Source organism: Anabrus simplex, chromosome X, assembly GCF_040414725.1.
Source record: "Anabrus simplex isolate iqAnaSimp1 chromosome X, ASM4041472v1, whole genome shotgun sequence".
Lineage (NCBI taxonomy): Eukaryota > Metazoa > Arthropoda > Insecta > Orthoptera > Tettigoniidae > Anabrus > Anabrus simplex.
Genome location: NC_090279.1, coordinates 156,236,261 through 156,258,251, shown reverse-complemented (window position 1 = coordinate 156,258,251; position 21,991 = coordinate 156,236,261). Strand labels below are relative to the sequence as shown.

Below are 21,991 nucleotides of genomic sequence, written 5' to 3'. Positions count from 1 at the left end.
AATTTGTATAATCCTAGGAGTCGGAACATTGAAACAGTCCATACCATTGACTTGACCAAGGAAGAAAATTCAACAGAGAGGAAGACCCAGGGAACCAACACGTACAGCAACAAGAGCAATGATAATCAGAATAGAGAGTATCGAGGAGGATACCAGGGAAGAAATTGGAAAGCTCAATCCTTTGGAAGAGGACGAGTCAACGATAGAAGTTATGAGTCAAATTATAATCAGAATTATGGAGGAAACAGAAGACAAGGGTACCGATATAGATATGGAAGGTTTGGAGAGATGAGAAGACCATATCCACCATATAATAGACCAGGTGATGCAAGAGGTCGACCAAGAAGAGAAGAAAATGACAGAATGGATCTTCAAGAACGCAGGAATGAGTCTAGAAGATATGTTGAGGAGTTGGCCACGAAAGGAGTATCGTCAGACCAGTGGAAGAGTGCGATTCAACAAGGGAATCAGGACAGAAGTCATGGAGCTGAGAGTAGGGAATATCAGGCTCATAGACGTAGAGAGGAATCTGGTGGATTAAATATAAATGCCCCGAGGTTTTCAATGGAGGGAAGTGGAGCTAAAAAAAAAGCCGAAATGTAGTATTCCAAGATAGTGCAACCGCAGGATGTCGCCATCAGGATAATCATGGATGGGCAATTGCAACCATTGATTCTTGGATAGCTAGACCAGAAGATCTTGTAGAGGATAAAGATAGATTTGTAAATAATGAAATAAAGAAGTTACCTGTCATTTATGTCAGAGTTGGGAGTCTGAGGGTCAGGTGTTTGGTGGATACTGGGGCCAGCGTCAGCGTGGTATCACAAGTTTTAATCGATGAATTACAGAGGAAATGTCAAATACCAATTATACCAGTAGCGTCAGTTAAAATTCGAGGCATAATACCAGACAAAGTTACAACATGTAAAAGTCAAGCTTATGTAGATGTAGAAGTTGGAAGTAATATCATGTCTCACTCATTCATTATAATGAACCGAATGGAATTCAACATGATTATAGGGGCTGACTTTCTCCGAGAATTTAAGGCAGTTATTGATATGGAAAAGGATGTAATAAGCTTCAATCTCAGTGATGATCAGTCAGAAATTCAGTTAAACCAACTACCAAACGTTGAGGGAGAAGAAAGAATTTGGTTGGCAGAACAATCGGTGGAAGAGATAGTTAGAAACATACATCAAAATCAGGATGCTATTCTAGAAGAATTTGAGGAAATGATTTTCGCATTGGAAAGGGAGACTGAGTTACCAGATTTCGGGGACAAAGTCAAAAATAAAGTATCAGAAGCCATGATAGGAGAAGAAGATAAGTCAAAATTAAAGGGAATTTTAGGCCACCATAAAACAGTATTCGGATCCAAACCGGGGAAGATTCCAAATTATAAATATGAGCTGAAAGTAAATAGTTGGGAACCGTTTAAACAAAGACCTTATCCAGTAGCAGAGAAGTTTTACCCTAAAGTTAAAGAAGTAATCAAGGAAATGGAGGATAACGGTTTAATATCTAAAAAACCTACACCATTTTTGAATCCTTTGGTGATTGTTGAAAAACCTAATGGAAGCATCCGTGTGTGCTTGGACGCAAGGGCCATAAATCAACGACTTGTGCCTGAATACGATAAGGCCCCTCCTATCAAGGAATTGTTGAGAAAATTCCGAGGCAAACATTATTTTACGACTATTGACTTAATGTCATCGTATCACCATATTGAGTTGGATGAAGCTACTAAGGTTTTGACAGGATTTCTGTTCGACCAACAGACGTATATCTTTAACCGATTACCTTTTGGTTTGAAGACAGCTGGTTCTGCTTTGATCCGAGCCCTAGATAAGAATTTAACGCAGGAAGTCAAAGATTCTACGGTCAGATACGTAGATGATATCATGATTGCAACGGAGACTTTGGAAGAGCATTTTGATGTATTGCACAAACTTTTGGAAAATTTAAATCGTGCAAATTTTAAAGTAAATCTTGAAAAGTCCCACTTTTGTCAAAGAAGTATTATGTTTTTAGGTCATATTGTGGACGGTAATGGCGTCAAACCTAGTCCTGTAAAGATCAGATCAATACAAAATTTCCCCAGACCCATGAGAATCAAACATGTTCGTCAGTTCTTGGGAATGTGTAACTTTTTCTCAGACCATTGTCCTTTGTATACGGAAGTTGTTGCACCTCTTCAGGATTTGTTAAAGAAGGATAAGAAATGGAAATGGGATGAAAATTGTGAAAATGCATTTTTGAAGACGAAGGAATTATTGGCTAATAGTGTGAAATTGGGGTACCCAGATTTCGGAAAACCATTTATAGTTCAGACAGATGCTTCAGCTGTGGGAATTGGAGCGGTCTTATATCAAGAGTCGGAAAACAAAGATCACCAAGCAAATTATTTGGCTTTTATGAGTCGCAAATTGCGGTCTCACGAAATTAAGTACACTACGACGGAGTTGGAGATGCTTGCTATTGTTACAGCATTGGGACATTGGAGGAAGTATATTTATGGCTATCCTATTATCATTCGGACGGATCATAAAGCCTTAACCTTCCTTTTCAAGACAACTATGTCAAGCGAGAGGGTTAGCCGATGGGGCTTATTTGTTCAGCAGTATGATGTTACCCTTGAACATTGTGCTGGCAAGTTAAATGTGATTGCAGATGCGTTGAGTAGAAATCCTGAATCTGGAAAAGCAGAAGTAAATTTGATTGAAATTACACAAGAGGATAATCAGTTTTTGGAAAAACTTAGGAACATTTCGGAAGCACAAGAGTTGTGGGATGAGACCAAGAAATTGAGGGATTATTTTCAGAAGAAATTGCAGTCGGGAACAGTTGAATATAGAGAAGCAGAAAAACAAGCTATAAATTACAGTTTCTTTAATGGCATACTTCACAAATTCACTGATGAAGAGCACACGAAATTGAGAATTGTTGTACCACCACAGTTGAGATGTGAATTGATCTGGCTTACATATCATTCGATAGGACATGCTGGGATTGATAAGGTGACGGCGACCATTAAGGAAACCTTTATTTGGCCAAATTTGAAAGACATGGTGCGGAAAGTCATAATGACATGTGATATATGTCAGCGAATTAAACCTTGTCCATTTTTAATGAGACAAATTCCTAGGCCAGTGCTACCCTCTAAGCCTAAAGAGTTGTTTGCAATGGATTTCTACGGCCCTTTGCCACGTGCAAGTAGAGGATTAAAATATATTCTGGTATGCGTTGATGTGTTTACAAAATTTGTGACATTATGCCCTATCCAAAGAGCAACTACGAAAGCCGTTATTAGTCAAATAAAGAACAAAATTATACCTCAGATGGGAAAGCCGGAATTTGTACTAACAGATCATGGGACTCAGTTTACGTCCGAAATTTTTAAAAGGGATACTCAGAATTTGGGAATAGGACATGTACTCAGTTCAATTAGAAATCCCCAGTCAAATCCTGCTGAGAGAATTATGAGAGAGATTGGGAAGTTTTGTAGAATTTATTGTCAGAATGAACATTGGAAATGGATCAGAGTATTGCCAATCATAACTGAGAGTATTAATTCAACGATACATGAATCTACTGGCCAGATACCCGCTGTCGTACACCATAATGAGTATCCAAAAAGACCATGGGAAGGTATAATCCCGTTACCAAGTGATCCAAGACCTTCACACGAGCTTTGCGTCCAGAATACATCTCAACATCTCAAGGAACAAGCTGAACGACGTTTACGAAGAATGCGTAATAAGAGGTTCCACCGAAGTTTACGTGTGGGAGAATTGGTGCTCGTGAAGAAACCTGCAGTCTCAAATCCTAGTTCAAAATTTTATCATAAATTTGCTGAACTTTATATTGGGCCATATGAAGTCATACAGGACTATGAGAATAATTCTTATAAAGTCAAAAACTTAGAGACAGGAGTTGAAAGCACTTATAATGCTGGAAATTTGAAATTATATTATCCCACAAGGAGAAATATTGACCAGGAAACAATGGTTGACGAAGACGATCTTGAAGGACATCCTGAAGAAGATGAAGGAGGAGAAGAAGATGGTGGAGAAGACGATGAGATGGAAGATGAAGAAGAAGAAGATGTTATGTTAACCTACGATACTACATACGAGATGCCCAGAGGAGAAATGGATGAAAACGAAAGTTCTGGCGGAGAATGTGCCTGTGAAGAATTAATTGAATTAAGAGGAATGATGGAGAAGGTGGTTACTAAGTTAACAATGAATAATACTCGTCTTAAGGAAGAAAATTTGAGTCTAAAATCTGGATTTGTTAAGTAAATAATGGAAAGACAATGATATATTTGGAAGATGTGTGGTTGGAAAAATCCCTTGTCAGTAATTTTTCCAAAAAGAAAGTGGGGGAAAGATGAGCCCAATTGGCTCATATCATTGTCTTTAAAAATATTAGAGATTTAAAAAAATGGCATACGAGGGAATAGCCGCAGTTACATTATAGGCCGGATGTGTGGCGCCATTTCGCTTGCCCAGGTTTAAAGATAGTTCCACGTGTCAAGGTCATCTTGTGATGAAATGGAAAGCATTGGAATATTCCATGAGGTGTGATGACCAAAGTCACCAGATTTAAGTTGGCAACATTTTCAGGCAGCGAATCGCAGCAGAGCAGGTTTTGGAATGATGGGGGTAAATTAAAGATGGGTGCCGCATAAATGACTTTTAAAATAATTAAATCCACCAGGGGATAAGGTGAAAACAAGATTAAACCATTTTGAGAACAATAATTAAAGACGGCGTATTTGCAACAATTTATTGGAATAAATAATCGCAGGCATATGTGACGGGATGTTACATCATTGTTAATGGGGTTCCCCGAGCTCCATATCCAGAATCCGGCGTGCATGGAGAGGACGCGAGCCGCTAAGAACAGACACTCTGCTACGAAAATTTGAACGTGTCGGACGTACGTGTATGTGGTTCACGAGAACCCTAATCTAGAGCATTTCCTATCAAATAACTAGCTGTCGAAGATACTACGGGTCCGATAGACTTTGCATTTAACTCAATAATGACCGAAATTTTTGTAAATTCAAGAAGGTGAATTTTTACAACATTAACTGAAAATTAGGATCGGAGCGAGATCAAACAAGGACGCATCGCAGTGCCACGTGTAAACTCGCGGAAAGCAGAGACAAAGTGTATATTACAATTGTGAATAAGTGTATGTGCTAGAATAATTTAACTATATCTGTGTGTTTTTTTTATATGTATTTTAGTGTAGTAAGAAGTGATGAGCGTGTGATTTCATGAAAGCAACAAGAGTGAAGACCATGGTTGTGGAGAATGGTATGGGTTCAGGTTTTGAGGCCGTTAGCATGATGGCTTAAGTACATCATGGGGCCGACCTGAAACCATGAGGCCGTGGAGCTGAGTATGGAGTGTCGCCGAGTCGATAAGTACCCTGATTCATTATCTAGCATGTGCATGATTAGCTGTTAACTGTAAATAAATTAATGCATGATTATTCGTTTATATTCCTTTTTAAGTACTGTAGCAAGGATAGTTAGGTTTTTTTTTAGGTTTTATTTTATGCTGATGCCTAGGGGGGTGTACATATTGTGATATTAGCGTGTGTTAAAATATGGTCTTCGCGAGTGTGGAAATAATGTGTGTAAATAATGATTTTCCATTACGGGTGTGAAACATGGGTTTTTTTTCTCAGTGCGTGATCTTCTAGCAAATATTAGCGTGTGCGTGTGTGAATATTTAATGACGTAGGAGGCATCAGTAAGGATTAGTTAGAGGGAATAGATAGATTAACCTGGCATGTCGCATGAAAAGTTCGTCAAGAAAATTTTCACTGACCCAAGATTCGAACCCGGACTGTCTGGCACATTACAGTGGGATTTTGGAAAATATATGTCATCAGTAAGTAACGTGCACCGTTAATCAATGAGAAAATTTTGTGCTGAAGGGAATAATTGTCATCCTAAAATTTTTCCGAGAAGTAGTTAGCTAGTGTTGAAATAGGGACCTCTAAGACACAAAATGCCGACCGCAAGAGTCGAACCAATGATTGTGTAGCGCCATATATATATGTAAATACCGGCATAATGATATACGTGTTCCTGATAATGGAGTGAGAAATGTAGAACAATACGTGAAATATGAAATGAATAAAATATATTGAGAGTATTATATAATTAGTAACTGTTCGCACAGGCGCATGATATTGTGGAGGAACATATGGCTTCATTTAGAGTAGAGAGAGAGAGAATTTAAGTGGGTGCGAACATGTTAGAATGCCGTGTCAATGAAATGAGTCGGACGTGAGATAAGGCAGCAGACCAGGACGGCGCGTTGTGTATTAGAGAGGCTATGGCAGCTGTAGTAAGGTCTTATAAGTAACAAAATATCGCATTCATCCGTAAGAAAAATTCTGTTTGTGGAACTCAGGACAGCACAATTAGATTAAATAATGATAGCTAGACTTCGTGACAGATTATTGCGGCAAGCATAATGATAGGTCACTGTAATGATGCCATGTTGAGGGTCGGAGTTCGATGCCCGGCCGAGCCAGTGTATAATGATTTTCCCTGTGACTATTGATTGAAATTATGTTGTGTTTGTTTATGTTATATGTTCTTCAATATGTGGGCAATGCAAATTTTGATTTTGCAGTTGCAATATTTCTTGTGATGTTGAATTCAGTTCACGGTGGTTGTTTATACTTGCGGCAATGAGGTTCATCCCATTGTCTGTAGAATCAGTGTAGGTTAAGATGTATTTAACATTATAGTATAGGGTTTCTTGCTACAGGGTAGGCATAGGTTTTGTGTATGATAAAACAGCTAATTAAGCATATGTGAGATATTTATCATTTTAATGAATCGGTAAATTAATTTAATTTATTTATGTCAGGGTTACTTTTCGATTTCGTGCGTGCGTTCCATATTATCAGCATTATATGAGGGAGGATGGCATTGAGAAAGAATAAGTTAAATAGTTTCGGACTCAAATAATAATAGGGACTATTTTATATAAAATTTGTGATGAATAATTTTATGATATATAAAATTTTGGATTGAATTACCAAATCTAACAAACGTAATTGGATAAATTTATGATTTTCAAGGTAACAATTATACCGACATTGATAACTGCGAATTTGTAAATTATAATGAATTTAATGGATTTAATTAATTAAAAGATGAGTTGTGAATTACACGGCGGATGTTGCTTAATGAATTTACACAGCCTCATACATTTCATTTTGAAGAGTGTATTTAAATAAATAATTTGGTATCTAGTAAATGGTAGCTACAAGGTTTATCATATGGTGAGGAAATAACTTAAAGGTATGGAGAGCAAATATGAATTTGTTATTCAAAGAATGAACGGAAGAAGTTTTGGTTGTATTAACATTTTAAAAAGGTACTTTGACAAATTAACAAAGGTCATGATGATAGATTATTATAATATTTTATTATTGAAAATTTTGAAATATGGTGGTACCAAAATATGAGTGGAATGGAATTGGATTAAAAATTTTGAAGTACTGAAGTAGAGTTGATGAATAAGATGAAAGGGAATTGTAATAAAGATGAAGTAATGTGTTTAGAAGGATTTGAAATCTATGAGTCATGAGGTTGATATTTTATAGTCGAGGGTGATAGAGGTTGTGAACAATATTTGGTCCGAAGAGTTTATTGTTTGTATAGAAGTATATTGCTTTGCCAAAGTTTAGCTTTTCAATAAATTTTGCATTCGTAAATGTTCTCATTCGGATTTTATTTAATTATTTTATTTCTTCTCTTTATCCTTCCCGCTTGATTAATTTAAGGTTAGTTTATAATATCTGAAGATATCTCTGAGGGTAGTACCCAGTCAGCGACCCTGGGATGTCTCGAGCCGGCGCCACATTTCAAAGGCAGGAAGGGTAGAGGGTTGAGTATGTGTGTGTTGTGTCTCACTGATCCGTGACTGCGTACGATTTTTTCGGTGTGTCATGGCTCACTGTATGTCTCGCTGCAGCGGAAGTTCGGCTCTCCGCCAGTGTCCAGTAAGCCGATAAGGAGCCGTGTGTATCTTGTGTCTCACTGATCCGTGACTGCGTACGGTTCTTTCGGTGTACCATGATTCACTGTCTCGCTACAGCAGAAGCTCGGCTCCTCGCCAGCACTCTCCGCTGGGAGTAAGCTGAATCGTGTGCCGTGAGCTCGCCTTTCCTGTGATTCGATTCACTCGGACACTTGAATGTATCGATACACTGCTTCGAATCATGCATTCAGTAGCCAACACTACAGTAGGGCGGGTTTCCGCTGTGGTAAAGTAAACTGTACAACTCTCCTTCCCCCTCCATCGGAACCGAACTCCGAGAGCTGGCGGAGAAGGCCGAAGACGCTCGATTTTTCAGTTGGCGCAGTCATTATACTACGTAACTTCAATGTGTGTACGGATGGTGTTCCGTGGAGTAGAGTAAATTGAGCATCTATGCGTTTGTTTGGTGGCAATATGAAATGGACGGAAGAAGAAACATGCAAATTTATAGAACTTTACCGTGAAAAAGAATGTGTATGGAACATAAACAGCATTATTTAGAGAAACAAGAATAAGAGACGGGCGGAAGAGGACTTGGTTAGGAAAATGGGTAAAGAGTGTTTTGGTATAATGGAAGTGAAACGAAAAAATTTTAAAAATATACGATGTACCTATAACCAAGAACTGATAAAAATTCGTAAATCCAAAAAGTCTGGAGGTGGAGCAGCAGACATTTACACTCCCTCTCTTAAGTGGTGTAGGAGTAAAAATGAAACTTTCTGTATTCTTCTTTATCCTCTGTCGCAAGTTCTCTCAGAATTAGTGCTGATCCCTCGAGTGTATCTCTCCTAAGCCAGCCTCTCACCCATTCCCTTCTTTCCTAATTTACTTCTTCTTCAAAAGCTTGACTAACCTCTTGCAGTAATATATTTGCAAATGCCTTTAAACACTTCCTTACGATGTGCTTACGCCTTGACATGGTGCTACTACTCTACTGTACGACTCTACTCTCGTATGAACGACACGAGTGTTAACTCTACCAGACAATGGTACTCTACCCGTGTAAACCCGCCTTTACTATCTGCGCGTGACGAGAAGTCGCGGCAGCCATACTTTGCCCTCTCTCGTCAAACTCCAGCAGTGTTGCCAACTTAGGGGGTTTTGCCCCTAAATTTAGGGGATTTAATCGTCCCAGGTGGAAATTTGGGGGATAGAAGAGTCAGAGGGAATGTTAGGGGGAAAATTATTTTTGAGGCATTTTGAGGGGCAATGGGGATGACATAATTAGCCTATTTATTTCATTGCAATAGCATGCTTGGTTCCGCTAGTGTGTTGGTTTTATCTTGAGTTTGTTTGCTGTTGGCTATCCTGCCTGTCTCAGGCACTGTTCTAGCAGCTCTTAACGCACGGTCCGTTCACGTAGGTTGGAATTCCCTCTTCTCGTCTCTTTTATGAACGCAACAACCAAGTCATTCTTTACATTTTTCTGTTGACTACCAGCAAATAGGTGTATTTATATGAAACCTACTGAATATTTTAAATAATACGAATTATAATCTACCGATGCATCAAAACATTGGAGACATGCATTGCATATCCTTCGCCTTCTCTCTCTGGCCTTCCTTCTCCATGGTAACCGCAGGAGCATTTGTTCTTTTTTGGTAGATATTGAGGGGAATCACGCGCTTCGGCTCTCGCACATAGGTAATTGCTCCGCTTGTAGAGTAAACCCAACTAGTTTTCAACGCCATGTAGGAGGGAAATCCCCGCAGTACATGAACGTTGTTGGGCGATCAGAAGAATGCACATGCCAGGTGGGGCACGGGGCGAAGGGGTTTCCACCAGCAGAGCCAGTGACGCAATGGGTACCATAGCAACTCCGCTACTACCCAGGCGACTTTATATTATCTTCTACTGGCAGCTCTTCGCTCTTGTCAGTTGTAATCCAGCAAACTGCAAAGTGTGAGTCAATGTTTTCGTGTAGTAGATAAGAGCAGGTAAGAGCCGATCTGTCTGGGCAGAACGGGAAGTTCGTGCTTGCAGGCTACATTCCTCATTCTTTCATTCTTCTCATCTCTACACGTAGCAATCGATGCAGTTTTCACTGTGACTGTGCAGTTCCTGCAGTTGTCAGGCAGTGTTGCCAACATTGTGAGAGTGAAAACCGCTCATTGACTGTCCTAATTCCGCTAGAAATCCGCTAGATTCTTTAACATTTAACTTAATAACAAAATGGGCAATTTCGTATATTTATTTCCCGAGTCAGAACGAAGCTTAATAGGGCATAGAATTGGGAAGGGCTGCATTAGCACCACTTAGTTAAAAGAGAGCATGATTTATTCAATATAAGATAATCTATGGCTTAACTGCTTACCGCTTACTGTCAAGCTATACCCTCTTAATCAATTCGGACATCACCAGACATTAGGATGCTATTACTAAAAATGTTCCGCGGATTTTTAAGACTCCAACATCTGTTGGTTGGTCAATGAATTTTTCAACTCATTTATGAAATGAGGGCCATTTTTTAAAAAATTATTGCAATATACTTTGTTCTATACATCTGAAAATCTCTGGCAACAACCGAGTCCGTAAACACATCGTCTTGCAAACTTCGGCAAAGTGTTTAGTGGGTAACAAACTACAATGTTCCGGAATAAATACACTTGATATTTAAACATGCGCATACAGTAAGCACAACGAGTCATTAAGGCAGAGGTAATATAAATTGATGAAGTAAGTCGTTTAAACATCAAAAAACACAGAATGCAAGCTCAACACACTGATGAAGGCCACTAAAATACTAAATGCTTTAAAAGTGACGCCTGTGGTGCTGCTGTAGAATGACGCAGTCCCACGTAGACACCCGTGATGAACTGAACTAATACATACACACTCACAAAGGAAAACTGATCTCGTTCAGTAAAAAAGCAGTACTTCCCCATTACATGAAAGTGATTTACAAGATCGACCCAACGGAAATGAGAGACAATTTTAGTGGTACTTTCACTGGGGACTAGGTACATTCTAATTTTCCCCACTAATTTGATTCAGTAATATTTATGCCATAAATGTGTGGCATTACGTTTACATTTTACAAAGCCACTTAAAAATCCTCTGACACATCAAAATTTCGCCAAAAATTCCGCTAGCCGCTAAATGAAATTTTTCTCCGCTAGAAGGATTTAGAATCCGCCAGATTTAGCGGGAAATCCGCTAAGTTGGCAACGCTGTTGTCAGGCTATTTGCGTGGTGTGTTAACAAAGTAAGGCGATATCTGTGATGTGTGAATAATTCTTTGGAATGATTTATTCTTTTTGTGAATAATGTCAGTGCTATTATTATTATAATAATTGTTATTTGGGGGGTTTATTGTCTCATTTAGATGGATTTTAGAAGTGATCTGGGAGGAATTTGAACTTAGGAGTTGGCAACACTGACTCCAGTAGCCAACTGGACGTTGAAGCGGAAGTAGCCCTGCACACGGGCACAGTAGAGGGATAATTACCGGCGACCAGTACTGGCTGGACTGAGAATCGTCGTAGATTCAGCGAGGGAAGCAGCTCTCGTGAGTTGATTGGAACTGCGTTAATAATCGTTTTGTGAGTATTGTTTAGCAATATTGAACTGTTGCTGTTTATATGTGACTGTGTAAAGAACCAGCGAACAGTCATCGTGTGTTGCTTGGCGAGTATCCCCTCTGTTCAATCCTAGCTGTCTGCACGCAGTTGCTGTGTAGGATGACCGGACTTTGGGGAAATGAAAGCACAGTCTAATATATACAGTCGCGAAGCTCTAATAAGAGGAAGGTTCATCCACTTGACAGCTGGAGCTACACTAGCACCTCTAGCGGCTAGGTAGAGGCAAGTTGCTAGCAGACAACAGGGAACGAATTACCACTACAGTCTGAAATGGTCATAACTTCTGAACCATTCATGCAAATAATGTCCTGACAAGCTTATTGTAATCCTTATGAAATAATGGAGGAGGTCAAACAGTTTACTTCGATGAGGAGTTCGAGGATAATATCGAAATTTTTATTTAATCTTAAGGAGTTATGTTTTCTTACCGCGGACTATAACATAAAATCGCTTCTTGAGGGTAAACGGTTCGAAATAGGTATATTCTTTCGCGGACGTTTTTGTAGAAGTTTTTATGCTCTACAATTCCTACGCTTACACTTGGGGTCTATCGTTGACGGTTCAGGCAGCGTAAGCTAAGAAAGCAAGTGAACGACCATGGTAGAGCGCTGGCCTTCTTAGCCCAACTTGGCAGGTTCGATGTCGGTCGGTCGGTCACTTGCTTTCTTGGCTTACGCTGCCTGAATCGTCAACGATAGACCCCAAGTATAAGTGTACGAATTGTAGAGCATAAAAACTTCTACAAAAAAGTCCGCGAAAGTATATACCTATTTCGAACCGGTTGCCCTCTAGAAGCGATTTTATGTTACAGTCCGCGGTAAAGAAAAATAACTCCTTAAGATTAAATAAATATTTCGATATTATCCTCGAACTCCTCATCGAAATAAATTGTTCGACCTCCTCCACTATTTCATAAGGATTACAATAACCTTGTCAGGACATTATTTGCATGAATGGTTCAGAAGTTATGGCCATTTTAGACTGTAGTGGTAATTCGTTCCCTTTTGTCTGCTAGCAACTTGCCTCTACCTCGCCGCTTGGAGCGCTGCAGTCGCCTCGGATGAAAAATATCATTAGAGCTTCGCGATTGTATATATTAGACTGTGATGAAAGTAAGGCGAGCCTGTGAAAGGTATTAAATCTCTCTCGGGTAATTCCAACGAGCTGGGACTCTCTGCTGTGTGGGAAGAGCAGACACTTGTAAATAGACAGTAATCAGTAAGCGTGACCATTCACGGTTCAACAGAAATGTGTGTGTATTTATTGGGTCATCCTGAAATAAATGAGAACAATAAAACATACGCTGTTTTATTCGTAACAATATCAACGCTTCACGGTCCGCAGTGAAGCCATCAGTTGTGCACCAACTTTAGGATCAGTTTCATTAATCGTCAAATATAATACCTCTAATGTGTCATCAAATACCTTACACTAATGTTGGTAACACTGTCTCTAATCAAGGTTTAAATCAGTCCATATTCTTGGCACTATCACGTTTTCAAGTCCAGCGTAAGAACTGTACTCTCCATGTCTCGAAGTTCGCTGTCCCTTGCTTCGTATCCTTGAAGCAGCACAGTGCGATGGAAGTGGATACAGAAGAAGAGGAAGGCTCCTATGAAGGGCAGAACAGCAAAAGTTCCTGCCCAGCAGGCTAGATGTGTGAAGTCCCAGAACTTGACCCAACACAGCAACAGGACCTGTGGGTCATGCCAAGAATACATTACATTCATAAATTATTTGCCAGGAATAATAATAATAATAATAATAATAATAATAATAATAATAATAATAATAATAATAATAATAATAATAATAATACAGCAGGCGATGAAGGAAATCAAAGAAGAATTTGTAATAGGAATCAAAATTCAAGGAGAACAAATCAAAACTCTAATATTTGCCGACGATATTGTTATTTTCTCTGAGATTCCGGAATATCTGGAGCAGACGTCATCACGTAGTTGCTCTAGGGAGCCGCTGTTACTTGCTCCGCTCCAGACGGCTGTCAGTCACGTGACAAGAGAGCAGCAGTCAGGCGGGTTGCATACCGTGGCGGCACTGTAGTACTTGCCGCTCGGAAATGTTACCATCTGAACAACAGCAATGAAATACATACCGGTACATAAATGAATCATCTCTTAGGAATTATGAAACATTATTCTTAGCATTTATGCCGCTTAATTGCAGGGTCTGCAGTTCTGCACTTCTTTTTCCACTTGATGTGGTCTTGTGCATCTTCAGGAGAGACTTTCGCCACATGCATGTCCTCCTGCAGAGCGTCGAACCAGCGCTACTTTGGTCCCTCTCGTGGTCTACGGCCCTCAGGACTTTAATGCCCTTCTCGTGACTGAAAAACTGTTTCTGCGTAGTACGTGGCCATACCATCGCAAACGATTCTCTCACATTTTCTCAGGGATTGGGGCCACAACAAATGCCATCCGAACATCCTCATTTCGCGCGTGGTCCAGTCTAGTGAGTCCCATTGGCCAGCGAAGCATCTTCATTTCCATGACATCCAGCTGGCCAACACTCTGTTCCATGCAGTGCCATTGGTCTAATGATTGTTCTGTAGATTTTGCATTTCAGATACAGTGGCAGTCTCCGATCAAAAAGGACTCCTGCAACTTGGCGCTACTTCATCCAGGTAGCGTTGATTCAGCTTCGAACATCTGGGAGCGTGTCGCCATCCCATTGGATAAGTGATCCCAGATATTTAAATGAAGGAGTTTTAAGAATCTCAACGCCATCGATGTTAACTGACCCATTAGTTTGTACCCCGCACTCTAGGTACCCAGTCTTCCCGACGTTAAGTCGCAGGCCATATCTGCCCAAGGAGTTTTTCCAACGTTGGACTAGTTGTTGCAAATCTTGACGGGATTCACAGGCGATCATAACATCATCGGCATAGGGTAGACTCCAAAGGTGTGGTGTTAACACTTCTGTGCTGATGGTGTCGAGACAGAGGATGAACAGAAGCGGAGATAGAGCCGATCCCCGATGAACGCCAACTTGAATGTGAAATGGTGCAGACATTCCAGCAGCACATCGGACAGAGCTGGTGGCATTTCGATACAGAAGCTGGATCCATCGAATATATACTTCTGGTACACCATGCTCCCTGAGTGCATGCCAAATAACATCACGAGGCACCCTGTCAAAGGCCTTTTCGAGATCCAAGAAAGCGATGTGGAGTGGTTTCTTCTTTTCATTGTGACGTTCTATCAAAAGGAAATAGCGGAGAAGTTGAATGCCCTCAGTGACAGTCAACCATGTGATTCAGGGGAAGGAGGAGACGTAGAAGCAGAAGATTTCCTGCCTACAGGATCACCATGCAGGCCTAAATGGCTTTGCACAGCATTTTTTACAAGTACGCGGAACCGATCTGTGAGTCTTGGTAGCACATCATCAATAAGTAAAAGGATAACAATATGGTTAAATGTTCAACAAACACAGCTTTTTAAGAGTGACTGGCGTGAGGAAAAAAAATTCAAATGATGATTCAGTAGCAGATCCAAATTTTTCTCCATGTCAGTGCTTTTCTTTCTGGTGGCGGTACTCATCTAAACTCCTTCATAAACTGAATCTCCCACTTTGTTCTTATCTCCAAATGTACCGTCTTCTTCTTTTCCAAAGGTGCTGATTTTACTACTGGCCCACACTTAAGAAATTTCACTTCCATCTGTTCTTCTGGTCCTAAACTTGTAAAATCTTGGCACACCTTACAGCCTAGCATTTTATTCGCATACAGGGTTACGCTGCTGAATCTGCTGTGTGAACTTACCTCAACTAGCGTGAGGAAGAGCCCCAGCACTGTGGAGAGAGACCACGCCAGAGCTATGAGGTGTGGCAGAGTCTCGCTGGGACAGTTCGGCAGCAGGCGAGACAATCTGGTGCGTACCTCAGTGTCTACAGCGGGGAGGAGGAAGGTGCTAATGATGAGAGCCAGTATGTGGACAGAGATGAGCAGAGTGGTGCAGACTGCGAACATGGTGAAGAGCCAGGCCGGGCAGTGGGTGGGGACGTTCACCTGGAGCTCTGACATGGCCTCCTGAAACAACATAGAACACGTTCATTGGAGCTCTGACATGGCCTCCTGAAACAACACAGAACACGTTCATTGGTGCTCTGACATGGTCTCCTTAAACAGCACAGAACACGTTCACCTGGAGCTTTGACATGGCCTCCTGAAACAACACAGAACACGTTCATCGGAGCTCTGACATGGTCTCCTAAAACAGCACAGAACACGTTCATTGGAGCTCTTACATGGTCTCCTAAAACACCACAGAACACGTTCATTAGAGCTCTGACATGGTCTCCTAAAACAGCACAGAACACGTTCATCGGAGCTCTGACATGGCCTCTTGAAACAACATAGAACACGTTCACTGGAGCGCTGACATGGCTTCCTGAAATAATATAGAAAACGGTTCATCTGGAGCTCTGACATGGCCTCCTGAAAAAATATAGAACACGGTTCATCTGGAGCTCTGACATGGCCTCCTGAAAAAATATAGAACACGGTTCATCTGGAGCTCTGACATGGCCTCCTGAAAAAATATAGAACACGGTTCATCTGGAGCTCTGACATGGCCTCCTGAAAAAATATAGAAACGTTAATTGGAGACATGACATGGAATCCTGAAATAATATAAAACATGTTTATGTGGAGCTCTGACATGGCCTCCTGAAATAACACAGAACACGTTTATGTCGAGCTCTGACATGGCCTCCTGAAATAATACAGAACACGTTTATGTCGAGCTCTGACATGGCCTCCTGAAATAACACAGAACACGTTTATGTCGAGCTCTGACATGGCCTCCTGAAATAATACAGAACACGTTTATGTCGAGCTCTGACATGGCCTCCTGAAATAACACAGAACACGTTTACTGTATGTCGAGCTCTAACATGGCCTCCTGAAACAACACAGAACACGTGTATGTGGAGTTCTGACATGGCCTCCTGAAACAATACAGAACACGTTTATGTCGAGCTCTGACATGGTCTCCTGAAATAACACAGAACACGTGTATGTGGAGCCCTGACATGGCCTCCTGAAATAACACAGAACACGTGTATGTGGAGCCCTGACATGGTCTCCTGAAATAACACAGAACACGTGTATGTGGAGCCCTGACATGGCCTCCTGAAATAACAGAACACGTGTATGTCGAGCTCTGACATGGCCTCCTGAAACAGCACAGAACACGTGTATGTCGAGCTCTGACATGGCCTCCTGAAACAGCACAGAACACGTGTATGTGGAGCTCTGACATGGTCTCCTGAAATAACAGAACACGTGTATGTGGAGCTCTGACATGGCCTCCTGAAACAGCACAGAACACGTGTATGTCGAGCTCTGACATGGCCTCCTGAAACAGCACAGAACACGTGTATGTCGAGCTCTGACATGGCCTCCTGAAACAGCACAGAACACGTGTATGTCGAGCTCTGACATGGCCTCCTGAAACAGCACAGAACACGTGTATGTCGAGCTCTGACATGGTCTCCTGAAATAACAGAACACGTGTATGTCGAGCTCTGACATGGCCTCCTGAAACAGCACAGAACACGTGTATGTCGAGCTCTGACATGGCCTCCTGAAACAGCACAGAACACGTGTATGTCGAGCTCTGACATGGCCTCCTGAAACAGCACAGAACACGTGTATGTCGAGCTCTGACATGGCCTCCTGAAACAGCACAGAACACGTGTATGTCGAGCTCTGACATGGCCTCCTGAAACAGCACAGAACACGTGTATGTCGAGCTCTGACATGGCCTCCTGAAACAGCACAGAACACGTGTATGTCGAGCTCTGACATGGCCTCCTGAAATAACACAGAACACGTGTATGTCGAGCTCTGACATGGTCTCCTGAAATAACAGAACACGTGTATGTCGAGCTCTGACATGGCCTCCTGAAATAACACAGAACACGTGTATGTGGAGCTCTGACATGGTCTCCTGAAATAACAGAACACGTGTATGTTGAGCTCTGACATGGCCTCCTGAAACAGCACAGAACACGTGTATGTCGAGCTCTGACATGGCCTCCTGAAACAGCACAGAACACGTGTATGTCGAGCTCTGACATGGCCTCCTGAAATAACACAGAACACGTGTATGTCGAGCTCTGACATGGCGTCCTGAAATAACACAGAACACGTGTATGTGGAGCTCTGACATGGCCTCCTGAAATAACACAGAACACGTGTAAGTGGAGCTCTGACATGGCCTCTTAAAACAACACAGAGAACGTTCATTGGAGCTCTGACATGGCCTCTTAAAACAACACAGGGAACGTTCATTGGAGTTCTGACATGGCCTCCTGAAACAACACAGAACACGTGTATGTGGAGCTCTGACATGGCCTCCTAAAACAACACAGAGAACGTTCACGTGGACAGTTATGACGTCAGATCTCGTACTGGCCGCGTGAGTAACATGTGAGAACAGGAAGGATATAAAACAGGAGATCTCAGCGCGTTTGACTGCGGCCAGATCGTGGGTGCATACGTACTGTACAGACAATGCGCCTCCCATGAACCACTGTAACTAGACTGTTTCATGAGTACGTGGATTCGGGGAAACAACCACCATCGCCATGGTCAACTGCTGTTGAGGACAACGTGTTGATGACAGGGGTCACTTAATTGGAATGGACTCCGCGGTAGCAACAAGCGAGATTATTTACCTTGTCGTCTACCAGAGTCATTGAACATAGCAAGTTTGGCGAACTTTGGCCAGTCAGCGCGTTCCAGAGTCCGTCGAGGAGAAGTTTCAGTGGATATATCATTGAACAGAGTAAGAATAATGGGAAAATGATCAGTTATACAGGTCATCATGTACATCCCACTGGAACAGCGGAACGAGTGTAAGGCTGCATAGACTAAGGGCAATGAGCGAAAACGTTGCGAGGGCTATACTAAAATGAGTTGATTCCTCTGCACTGAATGAGCACAAGTCCAGCTTTCCTATCTGCCTCCAACCTCATTCCACGATGCGTGATGAGTAAAGACAGGCACAGTATGAAAAAAATGTTGCAATTCTTTTTCCTTTTACAAGTTGCTTTGATGCAAGTGTAATGGACTAGTGTAACTTTGGAAACAATTCTCTAACCCATGGGTAAATAATGAAAATATCGAGTTCGATTATTATTATTATGGTCATTACTATTATCATTATTATTTACGTAGTTATGTACGGACTTTATTCGGTATAAATCGTGGAACTAACACAGTCTGTGAAGTTATGTCACGACACGTCTGCGGTATGTATATTAATATTTGTTTAATGTAAAAACACGTCATTAATAGTATATAATTTATTATTACCTGCAAATATGATGTATACATCCAGTGGAATGTTGTGCAAGACACGGTAATAGTCCAGAACAGCGCATCTTATCACTAGAGTTGTATAGAAAATTCCATTCATTATAATAGGTTATTGGAGACTCTAGAAATTACGAGAAAACATGTTGTGTCATACTTTTCTAGAAGCCTGGCCATGCAATATATACAGATGCAGCCTTGGGAGTTGTGTTGAGTTGTTAGCGAGAGTTGCTAGTGAAAGTAGTGAATTCATGTTGTGATTTTGTTGTGTTGGTAGTTATTTGACGTGCTAATGTTGCAGTCTTCTTCGTAGAAGTGTTTAGTTTAAAATGGCCGTTCATTAATGTATGTGTATAATTTGTAAATAAAATAGACGAAAGAGTAGCGTTACGAAAATTTTGCAAACTTTGGGCTGGGAAGACTTGGGAGGAAGGAGACGAGCTGCTCGACTAAGCGGAATGTTCCGAGCTGTCCGTAGAGAGATGGCGAGGAATGACATTAGCACCGGGCGAGTTGGCCGTGAGGTTAGGGACGCGCAGCTGTGAGCTTGCATCCGGGATATAGTGGGTTCGAACCCGAATGTCGGCAGCCCTGAAGATGGTTTTCCGTGGTTTCCCATTTTCACACCAGGCAAATGCTGGGGCTGTACTTTAATTAAGGCCCCGGCCGCTTCCTTCCCATTCCTAAGCCTTTCCTCTCCCATCGTCACCATAAAACCTATCTGTGTCGGTACGACGTAAAGCAAATGGCAAAAGAATGGCATTAGTAGGCAAATAAGCTAGTGCGGAGCTTCTACAAGTAGGAAATCAAATTATGATGATACAGTTGGAATTTAAGAGGACAAATTGGGGGAAATATTCGTTTATAGGAAGAGGAGTTAGGGATTGGAATCATTTACCAACGGGGATGTTCAATAAATTTCAAATTTTTGTAATTATTTAAGAAAAGGCTTGGTAAAGAACATTTTTTTTTTTTTTTTTTTTTTTTTGCTATTTGCTTTGCGTCGCACCGACACGGATATGTCTTATGGCGACGAAGGGATAGGAAAGGCCTAGGAATGGGAAAGAATCGACCGTGGCCTTAATTAAGGTACAGCCCCAGCATTTGCCTGGTGTGAAAATCGGAAACAACGGAAAACCATCTTCAGGGCTGCCGACAGTGGGGTTCGAACCCACTATCTCCCGATTACTGGATACTGGCCGCACTAAGCGACTGCAGCTATCGAGCTCGGTTGGTAAAGAACAGATAGGGAAACTGCCACATAGGTGGTAGTCCTAAACGCAGATCATTGATTGATTGATTGATTGATTGATTGATTGATTGATTGAAGGAGTCTCCTTGTCTCATCCGAGCAGCCTCCGTTGCTCGAGACTGAAGAATCTCCCCACCACCTCAAACCCAGCTACTGTATTCATCTCTGGCTGGTTGTTGTTCGCCCTGTGCACCATCTCAAGGCCATACTCCCTGCTCTTTCTTGTCAGCTGATGCATTATTATCTCCAGCTCCCTAGCACTTGTTTTGATGAGTGCGTCATCGGCGTACCTCAGGGCACAACTACAGCACTGGAATGGCATTGTATGTGGACAGTGGCTACGAAGCAGGTCTACTAATGTTACCTACAACTGTTATCTTCAGTATTAAGAGCAACTAGCAAGAAAGACTGTGGCCTTTTAACTATCGATAAACTCTTTATAATACCGAGTTAATGAACACCGCGACAGGACTCACTGCTTTTTTAATCGTACGCGTCCTTTTAAAACAAGTCGTTAAAATAATCTCCTAGTATTAACAGATCGTTAAGATCGGCGGTATTCTTCCCAACAACAGATGAAAGGAAGCAGTGTTGCTAACTTTAATCAAGGTTGGCAAGCGTCACGCATTTTAAGAGAAAGCCTTGTTTTAGAAAAATGTCCCGCGTCCGTTGTAAACTTTGCACAAGTTCTATGAGAAAAAGTGTTTCTTTATTTACAGACTTTAAGCCAGGGGTGTCAAACTTTGTCCGCCGTAAGCGCAGTGCCCGAGCAAAAAAAAAAAAAAAAGTATTACGGAAGTCTGAGCTCCAAAAGTTAATATAGCCCAGCCTCTCACAGGCATAAGTTTTTTACTAAGTAATGCCTGACAAACTTAAAAGTCACTTCCGCTCAACACTTCGTTACACACTGGTCTATAAACAATTACATTTTAAACCGGGCCAATGAGTGCCAATTCTAAATGGCCTTCATGAAAGAAAGAAAGAAAGAAAGAAAGAAAGTTTTTTTTTTTGCTAGTTGCTTTACGTCGCACCGATACAAATAGGTCTTATGGCGACGATGGGACAGGAAAGGGTTAGGAGTGGGAAGGAAGCGACCGTGGCCTTAATTAGGGTACAGCCCCAGCATTTGCCTGGTGTCAAAATGGGAAACCACGGAAAACCATTTTTAGGGCTGTCGATAGTGGGATTGGAACCTACTATCTCCCGAATAATTCTTTTTTGCTAGGGGCTTTACGTCGCGCCAACACAGATAGGTCTTATGGCGACGATGGGATAGGAAAGGCCTAGGAGTTGGAAGGAAGCGGCCGTGGCCTTAATTATGGTACAGCCCCAGCATTTGCCTGGTGTGAAAATGGGAAACCACGGAAAACCATTTTCAGGGCTGCCGATAGTGGGATTGGAACCTAGGCTACTATCTCCCGGATGCAAGCTCACAGCCGCGCTCTTCTACGCGCACGGCCAACTCGCCCAGTACTCTCTCTCCCGAATAAGAAAGAAAGAAAGAAAGAAAGAAAGAAAGAAAGAAAGAAAGAAAGAAAGAAAGAAAGAAAGAAAGAAAGAAAGGGTTTAACATAATAGGCCATGAACAACAGGCTAGGAAACGAAACACTTCGACTCCTTTTAGAAAAATTCGTAAAATCCTAAGTGGGCTTATGACCTGAAGTTGCAGAGGCAAAGCCTATTCTACAAAGGGGTGACTGAACGAGAAATATTAAATGCCAAAAATGTGTTACCA

The 21,991-nt window shown here is 41.5% G+C and overlaps 1 protein-coding gene across 1 annotated transcript in view; it reads right to left on the bottom strand.

Annotated features, from left to right (window-relative positions):
• Nucleotides 1-12,954: 12,954 nt before the first annotated feature.
• Nucleotides 12,955-21,991, bottom strand: part of LOC136886009 (calcium release-activated calcium channel protein 1) — a 107,071-nt gene continuing 98,034 nt past the window's right edge. Inside the window, exons 3-4 of the mRNA XM_067158720.2 lie at nucleotides 15,444-15,710; nucleotides 12,955-13,359 (exon numbers count right to left, since the gene is read on the bottom strand). Of these exons, the coding sequence (XP_067014821.1) occupies nucleotides 13,153-13,359; nucleotides 15,444-15,710 (474 nt within the window). The 3' untranslated portion in view covers nucleotides 12,955-13,152. The remainder of the gene's footprint in view (nucleotides 13,360-15,443; nucleotides 15,711-21,991) is intronic.